The 14,112-nt window shown below is 42.5% G+C and overlaps 1 protein-coding gene across 2 annotated transcripts in view; it reads right to left on the minus strand.

The window, feature by feature from the left end:
* Nucleotides 1-14,112, minus strand: part of kif4 (kinesin family member 4) — a 93,172-nt gene that overhangs the window by 44,907 nt on the left and 34,153 nt on the right. For both annotated transcript variants that reach the window (XM_068047485.1, XM_068047484.1), the window contains exons 15-18: nucleotides 13,916-14,098; nucleotides 13,618-13,721; nucleotides 1,224-1,368; nucleotides 554-664 (exon numbers count right to left, since the gene is read on the minus strand). In XM_068047485.1, coding sequence (XP_067903586.1) covers nucleotides 554-664; nucleotides 1,224-1,368; nucleotides 13,618-13,721; nucleotides 13,916-14,098 — 543 coding nt within the window. The remainder of the gene's footprint in view (nucleotides 1-553; nucleotides 665-1,223; nucleotides 1,369-13,617; nucleotides 13,722-13,915; nucleotides 14,099-14,112) is intronic.

Genomic DNA, 14,112 nt, shown 5'->3' on the forward strand with positions numbered 1-14,112 from the left:
GGGTTCACACCAATGCTGTTAACAGGATCACGTCTACAATACCCACATAGAGAGCACGCAATTTCAACTGGACAGAACATGAAAGCTAAGCACTTATCACACCCCCCAATATTTTGAGGGGAAATTCATTCACATGAATTTTAAGTAAAGCTGCAAGATTTACAGGGCAACTGATTCTTGAAGTAGTAAAATGAGATTACAGAAAAATTGGGAGGTAAAGATATACAATACACACACATGTACAGATTATTACAAGGTGCTGAAGGAGAAACAGACTTCATACAAAGGCAAAACTCTGCAGATGCTGGAAATATGAAATTTAAAAAAAGATGCTGGTGGAAGTACTCAGCAGGTTTGGGAGCATCATGAGGGAGCGAGAGCAAAAAAAGGTTAGCGTTTCAGGTCAATGACCTTTCATCAAATGCAAGGTCATCGAACAGGGATGCAGAACTCACCTGCTTTCCACAGCATACAGGTGCTTAACCCAGCAGGCAAACCCTAAAATGTTCAATTTAGCCAAACCCAAGAAAGACATTATAAATAAAGGCCTCACCTTTTCCTTAAGTTGTAGGACCTCCTTGTCTTTTTCCGCTTTCCATCTTCGAGACTTCTCAGCTTCCTCTTTCATTTGTCGCATCAGCTGAACTCGCTGATACTTCAGGGCCTGCAAGAGAATATTGGTTTAGATTAGAAACTCAGCAAATTGAAATTCAACAAATTGCCACCATTGGCAAATGCACAGAAGTGTGGAAACGAGACACAGACTACAATAGTTGTTCCATCCTTTATTGATCCGGGAGTGTGGGAAAAGTGCGACATACAAGTTACATTAGTATTCCCAGGTTTTGAGGATGGGAAAATATTTTTAAAACCTGCTGACACTGGAATGTTGATTGTGCCTGTGGCACAGTATACAATAAAGCCATTATTTCTTTGGGGTGGGGAGTTCTCCAATGTTTGAATGGATTTGAAAAATTTCTTCACCAGAAAAAGGGAGCGAAGTAGACAAGCACAAAACAGATATGAAAGTTGAGACAGGATTTCCAAAAAAAGTATACAGATTGCTAAGTAAATGATTAAACTGAAAAGCACTGAAATATAATATCTAGCACATACAGAGCAAAATTAGAGATGATTAATTTCCAGTAAAATTACAAAAAAAGCAGAGATTAAAATTTTGTTTTCATTTGAACTTCTTACATTACAAAGAGGGTATGTTGTACCTGAATTTCATCGTTCAATTTATTAACTGTCCCTTCCGTCTTCTCTTTGAATTTAAGCATTTTTGACTGTTCAATCAGCTTCTTTTTAAGATTGGTCAATTCAGCTTCCAACTCCTGGAGACGCTTCCGTCTGCGCTCGCTAACCCTGCAAACATATTACAGAGCTAAATAAATTCAAGTCCTTCATTTATTTCTTTCAGCAACTGGATTCAGAATACCACATGCCAGTACTCCCAAAAAAGCTTATGTGAAGTGTCACTCAAACCAAAATCACAACCTTCTGTTATGAATGCTAGACTTTAACATGTTTATGCTTTCAAAACATTGTGATTTTTAAAAGTTTAAGATAGAGTCTGGAAGATCAGGTGGCCTCACATCCACTCTGCTAAAGGACAAGACAGAAGTGTCGGTTACCAGAACAGAGAACACAGATCAAAGATTTTTTTTTTGAAAAAAATACAAAGAATGCAGGGGTAACACCTGAACAATGGGTTTCACCCTTCCAGACTTTTGGGTCATAAACAAGCAGTCAGTGATTCTGAAGATGCAAATGTATCTGCCGGCTGTTAACACCTGGGAATAATGGAAGGTCCAAATGGCTGTGAGAAACCAGACTTCTGAACTTTGCATCCTGGTAAAGGACAATAAGTGATTGACTTTTGAATCATAGAACCATAGAAAAGCCACAGCACAGAAAGAGGCCATTCAACCCATCGTGTCTGCGCCAGCTGAAAAAACTAGTCGCCTATTCTAATCCCACCTTCCAGCACCTGGTCCATAGCCTTGCAGGTTACAGCACTTCAGGTGCAGGTCCAAGTACCTTTTAAATGAGTTGAGGATTTCTGCCTCCACCACCGATCTGGGCAGAAAATTCCAGACACTCACCCCCTCCTTGGGTGAAAAAGTTTTTCCTCATGCCCCTCTAATCCTTTGACCAATCACCTTAAATCTGTGCCGCCTGGTAATTGACATCTCCACCATTTTTTTTTAAAAATTCATTCATGGGATGTGGGTGTCACTGGCTAGGCCAGCATTTATTGCCCATCCCCAATTGCCCTCGAGAAGGTGGTGGTGGCCTTCCTGAACCGCTGCAGTCCATGTGGGGTAGGTACACCCAGTGCTGTGGGAACGGAATTCCAGGATTTTGACCCAGTGACAGTGAAGGAACGGCGATATAGTTCCTAGTCAGGCTGGTGTGTGGCTTGAAGGGGAACTTGCAGGTGGTGGCGTTCCCATGCAACTGCTGCTCTTGTCCTTCTGGGTGGAAGAGGTCATGGGTTTGGAAGGTGCTTGTCTAAGCAGCCTTGGTGCATTGCATCTTGTAGATGGTACACACTGCTGCCAGTGCGTCTGTGGTGGTAGAGGCAGTGAATGTTTGCAGATGGGGTGCCACTTAAGCGGGCTGCTTTGTCCTGGATGGTGTTGAGCTTCTTGAGTATTGTTGAAGCTGCACCCATCCAGGAAAGTGGAGAGTATTCCATCACACTCCTGACATGTGCCTTGTAGATGGTGGACAAGCTTTGGGGAGTCAGGAGGAGTTACTTGCCACAGGATTCCTAGCCTCTGACCTCTTGTAGCCACAGTATTTACATAGCTACTCCAGTTCAGATTCTGGACAATGGTAATCCTCAGGATGTTGATTGTGGGAGATTCAGCGATCGTAATACCATTGAATGTCAAGGGGAGATGGTTAGATTCTCTGTTGTTGGAGATGTCATTATCTGGCGCTAGTGCGGTGCGAATGTTACTTGCCACTTATTAGCTCAAGCCTGGATATTGTCCAGGTCTCGCTGCATTTCTACACGGACTGCTCTAGTAACTGAGGAGTTGCGAATGGTGCTGAACATTATGCAATCAAACTTGGGGGAAAACAGCACCTTCCTGTCTACTCTATTTGGGCCCCTCATAATTTTGTACATAGAACCATAGAAAAATTACGGCATAGGAGGCAGCCATTCAGCCAGTCGAGTCCATGCTGGCCTAAAAAAGCTTGCCGCTCAATCTAATCCCACCTTCCAACACCTGGTCCATAGCTTTGCCAGTTACAGCACTTCAGGTGCATGTCCAGGTACCTTTTAAATGAGTTGAAGGTTTCTGCCTCCACCACCGTTCCTGGCAGTGAATTCCAGACACCCACCACCCTCTGGGTGAAAAGGTCTTTCATGTCCCCTCGAATCCTTCTACCAATCACCTTAAATCTGTGCCCTCTGGTAATTGACCTCTCTGCTAGGGGAAAACAGGTCCTTCCCGTCTACTCTATCTTGGCCTCTCAATTAAGTCACACCTCAGCCTCCTATGTTCTAAGGAAAACCACCCTAGCCTATCTAACCTTTCCTCACAGCTGCAACTTTCAAGCCCTGGCAACATTCTTGTAAATCTCCTCTGTACCCTCTCCAGAGCAATTATGTCCTTCCTGTAATATGGTCATCAAAACTGTATGCAATACTCCAGTTGTGACCTAATCAGCATTTTATACAGTTCCAACATTACATACCTGCTTTTGTATTCTATACCTCGGCCAATAAAAGGAAAGTATTTCATATGCCTTCTTCACTTTACCTACCTGTCCTTCCACCTTCAGGGACCTGTGGACATGCATTTCAAAGGGGTCTCACTTTCGCAACCCCCCCCAATATTCTCATGTTTATTGTGTATTCCTTTCTTTGTTTGCCCTCGCCAAATGCAAGACCTCACACTTCTCTGGATTGAACTCCATTTGTCACTTTTCTGCCCATTCAACCAAGCCATTGATATAATTCTGGGGTCTACAGCTATCCTCCAACTACATGGCCAATTTTTGTGTCATTTACAAATTTCCCAATCATGTCTCCCACATTTAAGTCAAAATCATTAATATATACCACAAACAGCAAGGGACCCAACACGGAGCCCTGTGGAATGCCAGTGGAAACCACCTTCCATTCGCAAAAACATCCGTCGACTATTACCCTTTTTTTCCCTGTCACTGAGCCAATTTTGGATCCAACTTGCCACATTCCCTTGAATCCCATGGGATTTTTTACTTTTCTGACCAGTCTGCCATGTGGGATCTTGTCAAATATCTTTCTAAAATCCATGTAGACAACATCTACTGCACTACCTTCATCAATCCTCATTGAATTTGTTGAGGCAGTAACAATTAAGTTAGTAAGACACAATCTTCCCTTGACAAATCCATGCTGACTATCCCAGATTAATCTGGGTCTAAGTGACTGTTTATCCTATCCATGAATTGATTCTAATAATTTGCCCACCACTGAGGGCAGGCTGACAGGCCTATAATTATTTGGCCTATCCCTCGTACCCTTTTTAAACAATGGTACAACATTCTCAGACCTCCAATCCTCTGGTACCACGCCTGTATATAGTGAGGATTTGAAAATGATCCTCAGAGCATCCACTATTTCCTCCTTAGCTTCCTTTAACAGCCTGGAATACAAACCATCCGGCTCTGGTGATTTATCCACTTTCAAGGATGTCAGATCCTCCAGTACTTCCTCTCTCATTATGCTCATCTTATCTAATATTTCACACTCCTCTTCTTTAACAATGTCTGCATCATCCCTCTCCTTTGTGAAGACAGAGAAAAAAGTACTCATTAAGAACCGTCCTCACATCTTCTGCATCCATACATAAAAGTTACCTTGTATATCTTTGACAGACCCTACCCTTTCCTTAGTTATCCACTTGCTCTTACATGTACTGATAAAACATTTTTGGGTTTTCCTTGATTTTACCTGGCAATTTTTTTTTTCTGTCTTCTTTGCTTTCCGAATTTTGAGTCCAGATAGATAAATTTAACAGATTTTCTGAAGACTAGCTGCAGGAAGGGAACCCAGCCGTTGCAGTCTCAGAACAGACTGTAAGGAAGACAACCAGCCTCGAGAGGGAGAGAGGAAACACCTACTTTCAGAAGCTGGAGAAAGAAAAAGGCTGCAAAGACTTAAACCTGTTTTGAAAGCTGAAGCTTGCAGCGAAGATGTAGAAGACCAGTAGGATCACCAGGAATCGCCTTATTCATAGACATCCAGGTCAGAAGTGCTGGAAGAAGTGAGCAAAGAGGACACTGATGTTTTGAAAAGGTCTGGGTGATCCAATGCATTGCTACTGGAAGAGTTTGGGACTTTTAACTGCAAAGAATTTTGCCATTACAAAGGGCTGTATAATGTACAAGTCTGGTTTGATGTTTTCAAGTATCTTAATAAGTAAAGAAAATACCCCAAATTACAAAGAAAGGAATCAGCTACTTAAAGTAATAATTAGTTAATGGGGATTTCTTTTAGTTTAGTTGTTTTAAGACTTTTATAACATGAAATCTCGTCATGTAATTCAATGAATTGGCCTGGGGGTTCATCTCGTATTTTTCATGTTAAACTATCTCACTGTGGCAACACTTTTTTAGATTAGAGATACAGCACTGAAACAGGCCCTTCGGCCCACCGAGTCTGTGCCGAACATCAACCACCCATTTATACTAATCCTACATTCCTACCAAAATCCCCACCTGTCCCTATATTTCCCTACCACCTACCTATACTAGTGACAATTTATAATGGCCAATTTACCTATCAACCTGCAAGTCTTTTTGGCTTGTGGGAGGAAACCGGAGCACCCAGAGAAAACCCATGCAGACACAGGGAGAACTTGCAAACTCCACACAGGCAGTACCCGGAATCGAACCCGGGTCCCTGGAGCTGTGAGGCTGCGGTGCTAACCACTGCGCCACTGTGCCGCCCACTTCCTTTGAGGTATGAGCTGTTGCAGCAAGTAATTATTGGCCTCTCTCCACACTTTGTTTCCTGTCTGCCAACCAATTTTCTATCCATCACAATACACTACCCCCAATCCCATGTGCTTTAATTTTACATGCTAACCTCTTATATGGGACTTTGTTGAAAGCCTTCTGAAAGTCTTCTCCATGATAAATTCCCCTGTTTCTGACTGTAAGGGATCTACATTTGTCTTCACCAATCTTTGTCTCTTCGCATACCTATAGAAACTTAGAATCAGTTTTATGTTCCCCGCAAGTTTACTCTCGTACTCCATTTTCCCCTTCTGAATACCTTGGTCCTCCTTTGCTGAATTCTAAACTGCTCCCAATCCTCAGGTCTGTTTTTTCTGGCGAATTTGTATGCCTCTTTCTTGGATCTAATGCTATCTTTAATTTCCCTTGTAAGCCATGGTTTGGCTACCTTTCCGGTTTTACTTTTGCGCCAGACAGGAATAAACAAACCCTCCGAAGAAGGGTCACTGACCCGAAACGTTAACTCTGCTTCTCTTTTCACAGATGCTGCCAGATCTGCTGAGTGGTTCCAGCATTTCTTGTTATTATTTCAGGAATAAACAATTGTTGCAGTTCATCCATGTGCTCTTTGAATGTTTGCCATTGCCAACCCACCGTCATCCCTTTAAGTAATGTTTCCCAATCCATCATAGCCAGCTCCCGCCTCATATCTTCCTTTATTAAGATTCAGGACGCTAGTCTCAGAATCAATTACGTCATTCTCCATCTTGATGAAGAGTTCTATCATATTATGGTCGAACATCCCCAAGGGATCTTGTACAACACGGCACAGTGACGCATTGGTTAGCACCGCAGCCTCACAGCTCCAGGGACCCGGGTTCGATTCTGGGTACTGTCTGTGTAGAGTTTGCAAGTTCTCCGTGTCTGCGTGGGTTTTCTCCGGGTGCTCCGGTTTCCTCCCACATCCAAAGACTTGCAGGTGATAGGTAAATTGGCCGTTATAAATTGCCCCTAGTGTAGGTAGGTGGTAGGGAATATGGGATTACTGTAGGGTTAGTATAAATTGGTCGGCACAGACTCGGTGGGCCGAAGGGCCTGTTTCAGTGCTGTATCTAATAAATAAATTTTTAAAAAAAATAGATTTTCAATTATTCCTCTCTCATTACATAATACCCAGTCTAGGATGGCCTGTTTTCTAGTTGGCTCCTCAACGTATTAGTCCAGAAAACCAGCCCGTATACACTCCAAGAATTTCTCCTCTACGGTATTGTGACTAATTTGATTTACTCAATCTATATGCAGATTAAAGTCACCCATAATTACAGATGTTCCTTTATCGCATGCATCCCTAATTTCCTGTTTAATGCCATTCCCAACATCACCACTACAGTTTGGGGGTCTATATACAACCCCCACTGATGTTTTTTGCCCCTTAGTGTTTCTCAGCTCTACCCATACGGATTCCACATCGTCAAAGCAAATATCCTTCCTCACTATTGCGTTAGTTTCCTCTTTAACCAGCAATGCAACTCCACCGCCTTTTACTTATTGACTGTCCTTCCTAAATACTGAATACCCCTGGATGTTCATTTCCCATCCCTGGTCACCCTGCAGCCATGTCTCCATAATCCTTACTATATCATACCCGTTTACATCTATTTGCGTGATTAATTAATCAACTTTATTGTGAATGCTCCGCACGTTAAGGCGCAAAGCCTTAAGACTTGTCTTTTTAACTTTACTTGGCTCCTTCCCACTATTTTTCACTGTTTGATTCTGGCCCTTGATTTCTCTGCCTATCACTTTTCTTATTCCCCTTACTGTCTTTTGTTTTTGTCTTTGATCCCCCCCTCCTCTGACTGCTTGCAAAAGTTCCCACCCCCCTGCCATTTTAGTTTAAACCCCCCCGCCCCCCACAACCACTCTAGCAAATACTCCCCCTAGGACATCAGTCCCGGTCCTGTCCAGGCATAACTTGTCCAGTTTGTACTGGTCCCACCTCCCCCAGAACCGGTCCCAATGTTCCAGGAATCTAAAACCCTCCCCGCCCCACACCATCTCTTCAGCCATATATTCATCCGAAATATCCTGCTATTTCTACTTTGACTAGCACATGGCACCGGTAGTAGTCCTGAGATCACTACCTTTGGTATTACTTTTCAACTTACTTCCTAACTCCCTATATTCTGCTTTTTAGGACCTCATCCTTTTTTGTTTTTAAACCTACGTGATTGGTACCAATGTGTACCACAACCACTGGCTGTTCACCCTCCCCCTTCAGAATGTCCTGTAACCGCTCAGACATCCTTGACCCCAGCACCAGGGAGGCAACATACCATCCTGGAGTCTCGTTTGCAGCCACAGAAACACTTATCTATTCCCCTTACAATTGAATCCCCTATAACTATTGCATTCCCACACTTCCTAGTGCTAGGCATGGCTAATTCCCACAGACTTCAATTTTGCTAAGGCCCATTGATGCAACATTCTATCAAATGCTGTCTTGATGTCCAAAACAATCATTTTCACCTCTGGAATTCAGCTCTTTGTACATGCTTGGACCATGGTTATAATAAGGGCCTGCAACTGAGTGGCCCTTGCAGAACCCAACTGAGCAGCGTAGATCAGGCTATTAAGTGCCACCTGATAGCATTCTCAATGACACCTTTCATCACTTTGCTTATAAGAAATACACTAATGGGGCAGTAACTGCCTGTATTGATCTGTCCTGCTTTTAATGGACAGGACACAATTGGACAATTTTCCACATTCAGGTAAATGTCTGTGTTGTGGCTGCACTGGAACAGCTTGGCGAGGGAATGCCTAGTTCTGGAGCACAAGTCTTCAGTACTACAGCTGGGATATCGTCAGAACCAATAACCTTTGCTGTATCCAGTGCCTTCAGCAATTTCTTGATATCACGGGTGATGCTGGGATCTCAGGAAGGAGGCCCAGATGGATCTCAGCACTTCTGGCTGAACATTATTGCCAAGTCTTCAGCCTCGTCTGTTACAGAGATGCTGGGCTCCCCCATCATTGAGGATGAGGATGTTTGTGGAATCTCTCCTTTGGAGAGTTAATTGTCCACTACCATCGACGATTGGATGTGGCAGGACTGCAGAGCTTTGATCTGATCTGTTGGTTGTGGGGATCACTTTGCCCCATCACATGCTACTTCTGCTGTTTAGCATGCATGTACTTCTGTGTTGTAGCTCCTGGCATGCTCTCCTACACTCATTGAACCAGGGTTGGTCCTCTAGCTGGATATTAGTAGTAATGAGGGATATGCAGGCCATAAAGTTACAGATTGTGGTTGAATACAATTCTGGCTCAGTGCTTCATGGATGCCCAGTTTTAAGCTGCTAGATTGGTTCTGAATCTATCCCATTTAGCACAGTGTTGTGCCACATGATACAGGGTGCCCTCAGTGTGAAGTCAGGACTTTATCTCCACAAGGACTGGGTAGTGGCCACTCTTATCAATACTGCCATGGACAGATGGATCTGCTACAATTAGACTGATGAGGGAGAGGTCAAGTATTTTTTTTCCTCTTGTTGGTTCACTCACCACCTGCGACAGGCCCAGTCTATCAGATATGTTCTTCAGGACTCAGCCAACTTGGTCAGTAGTGGTGCTATTGAGCCACTCAGTGATAGACATGGAAGTTCCCCACCCAGAGTACATTCTTTTCCTTTACTGCTTTCCTGAGTGCTTCTTCCAAGTGGTGTTCAGCATTGAGGACTGATTCATCAACTGAGGGAGGCATTAGGTAGTAATCAGCAGGAGATTTCCTAGTCAAGACTTTACCTGATGCCATGAGATTTCAAGGAGTTTGGAGTCAAATGTGGAGGACTCCCAGAGCACTTCCTCCCAAATGTACATCTCTGTGCTGCCACCTCTGGTGGGTCAGGACATACCCAGGGATGGTGATGGAGGAGTCTGGGTCATTGAGAGGTATGATCTGGTGAGTATGACTGTCAGGCTGTTACTTCACTAATCTGCGAGACAGCTCTCTAAATTTTGGCACATGTCCCCAGATGTTAGTGAGGAGAGCTTTGAAGAGTCAACTGGGCAGGGCATACCTTTGTCAAGGCCAGGTTGTCAATGTGGTTTTATTCTTTTTGTAACCTCCTCACAGCTTAGATTCCTATCTAGCTTTGTATTGTCAATAAACTTGGATACATTAATATAGATTATGGAGACACAGAGTAATGACAAACAAAAAGAGCTGAGGCCCCAGCACTGATCCTTGCAGCACTCCGCTAATTGCAGCCTGCCAACCTCAAATACTACTCTCTGCTTCCGGTCCTTTAACCATTTTCAACTCCACTTTGCACATTAGCCTTTTGTTTGGCACCTTATCAAAACGCCTTTTGGAAATCCCCTCATCTATTCTACTAGTTACACCCTTAAAAAAATTAGTCAAACATTATTTCCCTTTCTTAAAACGATGTTGACTTTGTCTCATCGTATTAGGATTTCCTAAGTGCATGGTTAAGACTTCCTTAATAACAGATTCTAGCACTTTCTCGATAACTAACTGGTAAGTTCGGTTTTCTTTCTCCTTTTCTTAAAAAGCAGCGTTATATTTGCTAACTTCCAACCCACTGGATCATTCTAGAATCTAGGGCATTTTGGAAAATCATAAGTGCACCTATCTCATCTTAGGATGTCAGCCATCAAGTCCTGGGATTTGTTGATTTTTAGTCCCTTGAGTTTCTCAGTACCTTTTCTTAGCTGATATTACTTCAAGTTTCTCACTCTTATTAGCCACTAGCTTACTTTCTATTTCAGGGATGTAATATGTGAAGACAGACAAAAAATATATTTGTTCAATGCTTGACACTTGCTCATTTCCCATAATTTCTCCTGTCTCTGCCTCCAAGGGAGCAACATTTACTTTAGCTACTCCTTTTTATATATTTGTAAAAGCCCTTACCACCGGATTTCATATTATAGCTAATTTTTCGACTTTTCCCCTCATCTTTTTGGTCACCTTTTGTCTTTTTTTCTAAAGCTCTCCTGCTCCTCTGGCTTTCTATTACACTTCACAAGATTATATGCTTCTTTTAAATCGCTATCCTTAACTTCCCTAGTAAGCCACAAATGGATCTTTCTTGCCAACTTTTTTTAAAATGGAATATACTTTTGTACATTTTCAACTGCTTCTTTAAAATGTTTCTCTATTCAGTTACCACCATACCGTTCGTCTATTAACACAAATCAACCTTAGCCAGCTCCATCCCCATACCTATGTAATTGGCTTTGTTCAAGTTTATTCTTGTTTAGGACTGGAGTATGCTGCTCTCAAATTTAATATGGAATTCAATTACATTATGATCACTTTCCTCCCTCCCCCCACCCCGCGGATTATTTTTAAAATTGAGATTACGAATTAAACCTGCCCCCTTACACAATACTATATATCTTGGTGAGACCGCATCTGGAGTACTGCGTGCAGTTTTGGGCTCCTTATCTGAGGAAGGATGTTCTTGCCATGGTGGGAGTACAAAGATGATTTACTCGGCCGATTCCGGAGATGGCAGGATTGAAGTATGGGGAGAGATTGGGTCGACTAGGCCTATATTCACTAGAGTTTAGATGAATGAGAGGGGATCTCAGAAAGCTATAAAATTCTAACAGGACTAGACTAGCTAGATGCAGAAAGGTTGTTCCCAATGGTTGGGGAGTCCAGAACCAGAGGTCACAGTCTCAGGATACAGAGTATGCCATTTAGAACTGAGATGAGGAGAAATTTCTTCACTCAGAGGGTGGTGAACCTGTGGAATTCTCTACCACAGAAGGCAGCGGAGGCCAAATCATTAAAAATATTCAAGAAGGAGACAGATATATTTCTAAATGCCAAAAGGATCAAGGGATATGGGGAGAAAACGGGAACAGGGTACTGAATTAGTCAGTCAGCCATGATTTTTTTGAATGGTGGAGCAGGCCCAAAGGGCTGAATGGCCTACTCCTGCTCCTATTTTTCTAAATATTTCTATCTAAAATAGCTTTATCCCTAGTTGATTCCACAACACAGTTTCAGGAAAATGGTCATGAAAGCATTCGACAAACTCATCTTCCAGACTACTTTTGCCAATTTGATTTGGCTAGTCCATGTGAAGACAAAAGTCCCCCACGATTATTACATTGCCTTTGTTATAAGCACCAATTATTTCTTGCTTAATGCTCTGACCAATGTTATAACTACTGTTAGGGGGGCCTATAAAACTCCAACCAGCATTTTCTGGCCTTTTTTATTTAATCTCCACCCATACTGATTCTACTTTACCTTCTCAGCCAAGCTCCTTTCTTACCACTGTCCTTGCATCATCTTTTATGGTCAGGGCTATTCCTTCTCCTTCTGTGTCTTTTGAAAATGTTGCATACCCTGGAATATTTATTTCCCAATGATCAGATCTAAACAATTTCTCTTATTTATGCCGCTAGATCATCTATCTTATTAGAAATGCTACATGCATTCAGATCAAGCGCCTTAAATTTTTTAAAACTATTGTTTGCATGGATCTTATTCACTGATGCACTATTGTTAAACACCATGTCCCTGTCGCACCCCAGTCAGCTTTACCCAAATCACTACCTTCTCTATTGACTTGATTTTCCCCTATCGATATCGTAATTTCCCTTCATCTAATCCCTCCCACCATACGATTCGCTAGGATACGGATCCCAACTTGGTTTAAATGGAGCCCATCCCAACAGAACTGTCCAGTAAGTGTGCCAGTGTCATGAATCAAAACCCCTTCTTCGCACATCACTGAGCCAGGAGTTTAATTCGCTAATCTACATGACCTTATGCCAATTGGTACATGGCTCAGGTAACAAACCAGAGATTATCTTTGAGGTTCTGCATTTTATTTTGTACTCCCAATTCCTCAAATGCTCAGAGCATTCCTAGATCTATCTATGTCATTGGTTCCTACAGTGGCCATGGCAACTGAATCCTCCCCCTCCAAGTTCACCTCCAGCTGCAAAATGTCTTGAACCCTGGCATCGGACAGGCACATCACCTTCTGAACTCCTGGTTGCAGCTGCAAAGAACAGTATCTATCCACCTCCCACCCCCATACTATAGTGATTATCACTACCACATTCCTTTTCACTCACCCACTTGAATGGTTTCCTGCACCAGTTTGCCAATCCATCCTACAGATCTCACTTTCATCCATACAGGTAGCAAGTATCTTGTATCTGTTGATCAAAGTCAAGGGCCAAGGTTCCTCTATCACTACATCCTGGATCTATATAGCTGCTTGACTAGCAGTCATGCCCGCCTGTCCCTGAGGACTGACCAATTCCAAAGTTCTACTTAACCTCAAGGGTGTGCCTGACTTCGGAACAATTTATTTTTATATAAAGAGACAGATGAGTTAGCTGCAACAGAAAGAACCAAGGGGCCTTTACTTCTGAAGAAAATTTAGCTGCCTACAAATGAGCAGTGCTTAGAAGTTAGTCCAGTACTTCGGTAGGGAAATGTTGCCATGCTGTTTTGAATCAATCATGTTCTACAACTCACCACAAAACGACTAGTCAATATTGAAGGCAGATTCAGTTTCAAGCTCCTTAAATCTAAACACAACCCTAAATCCCAATTGTTTATTGGGCTGTAATACAAGAGCATGGACTTACTTGGTTGCATTGGTGTCCTTCTTTGCACTGTGTAATGCCAGCACCAGCTCTTCCTTTTCTTTCTGTAGGGCAGCCACCTCATCCTCAAGAGATTTGATGTTCACCTGAACAGGGCCATAAATACCTTTAATGAAGGCTCAGTTGCAAACAAGGAGAAACATTTTCAAATAGGAAGGTTTAATATAAAATAACGATCACATTTTAAAAGAATTTACGTTTTGTAAAGATTTAATTGAAACTATATTTACATCATACTAAATATCAGATGAATTAAACATTTCTTCTTGGTCTAGTTTACCTGATATAGAACGTGTACAGGCTCCATTTCACAGTCACCCTGAGACATTTTCCTGGCCAGTTCCTCCTTAAGCGCTAGCACTTTATTCAATTCCATCAACTCTTTGGACATCTGTGCATGCCTCAGTGCATGACAGGCCGTGAAAGGATCAGAATCCCTCTTTTCCTTTAAGCTGGTGTTCTCCTGTTGAATACAGG

Source organism: Heterodontus francisci, chromosome 15, assembly GCF_036365525.1.
Source record: "Heterodontus francisci isolate sHetFra1 chromosome 15, sHetFra1.hap1, whole genome shotgun sequence".
Classification (NCBI taxonomy): Eukaryota; Metazoa; Chordata; class Chondrichthyes; order Heterodontiformes; family Heterodontidae; genus Heterodontus; species Heterodontus francisci.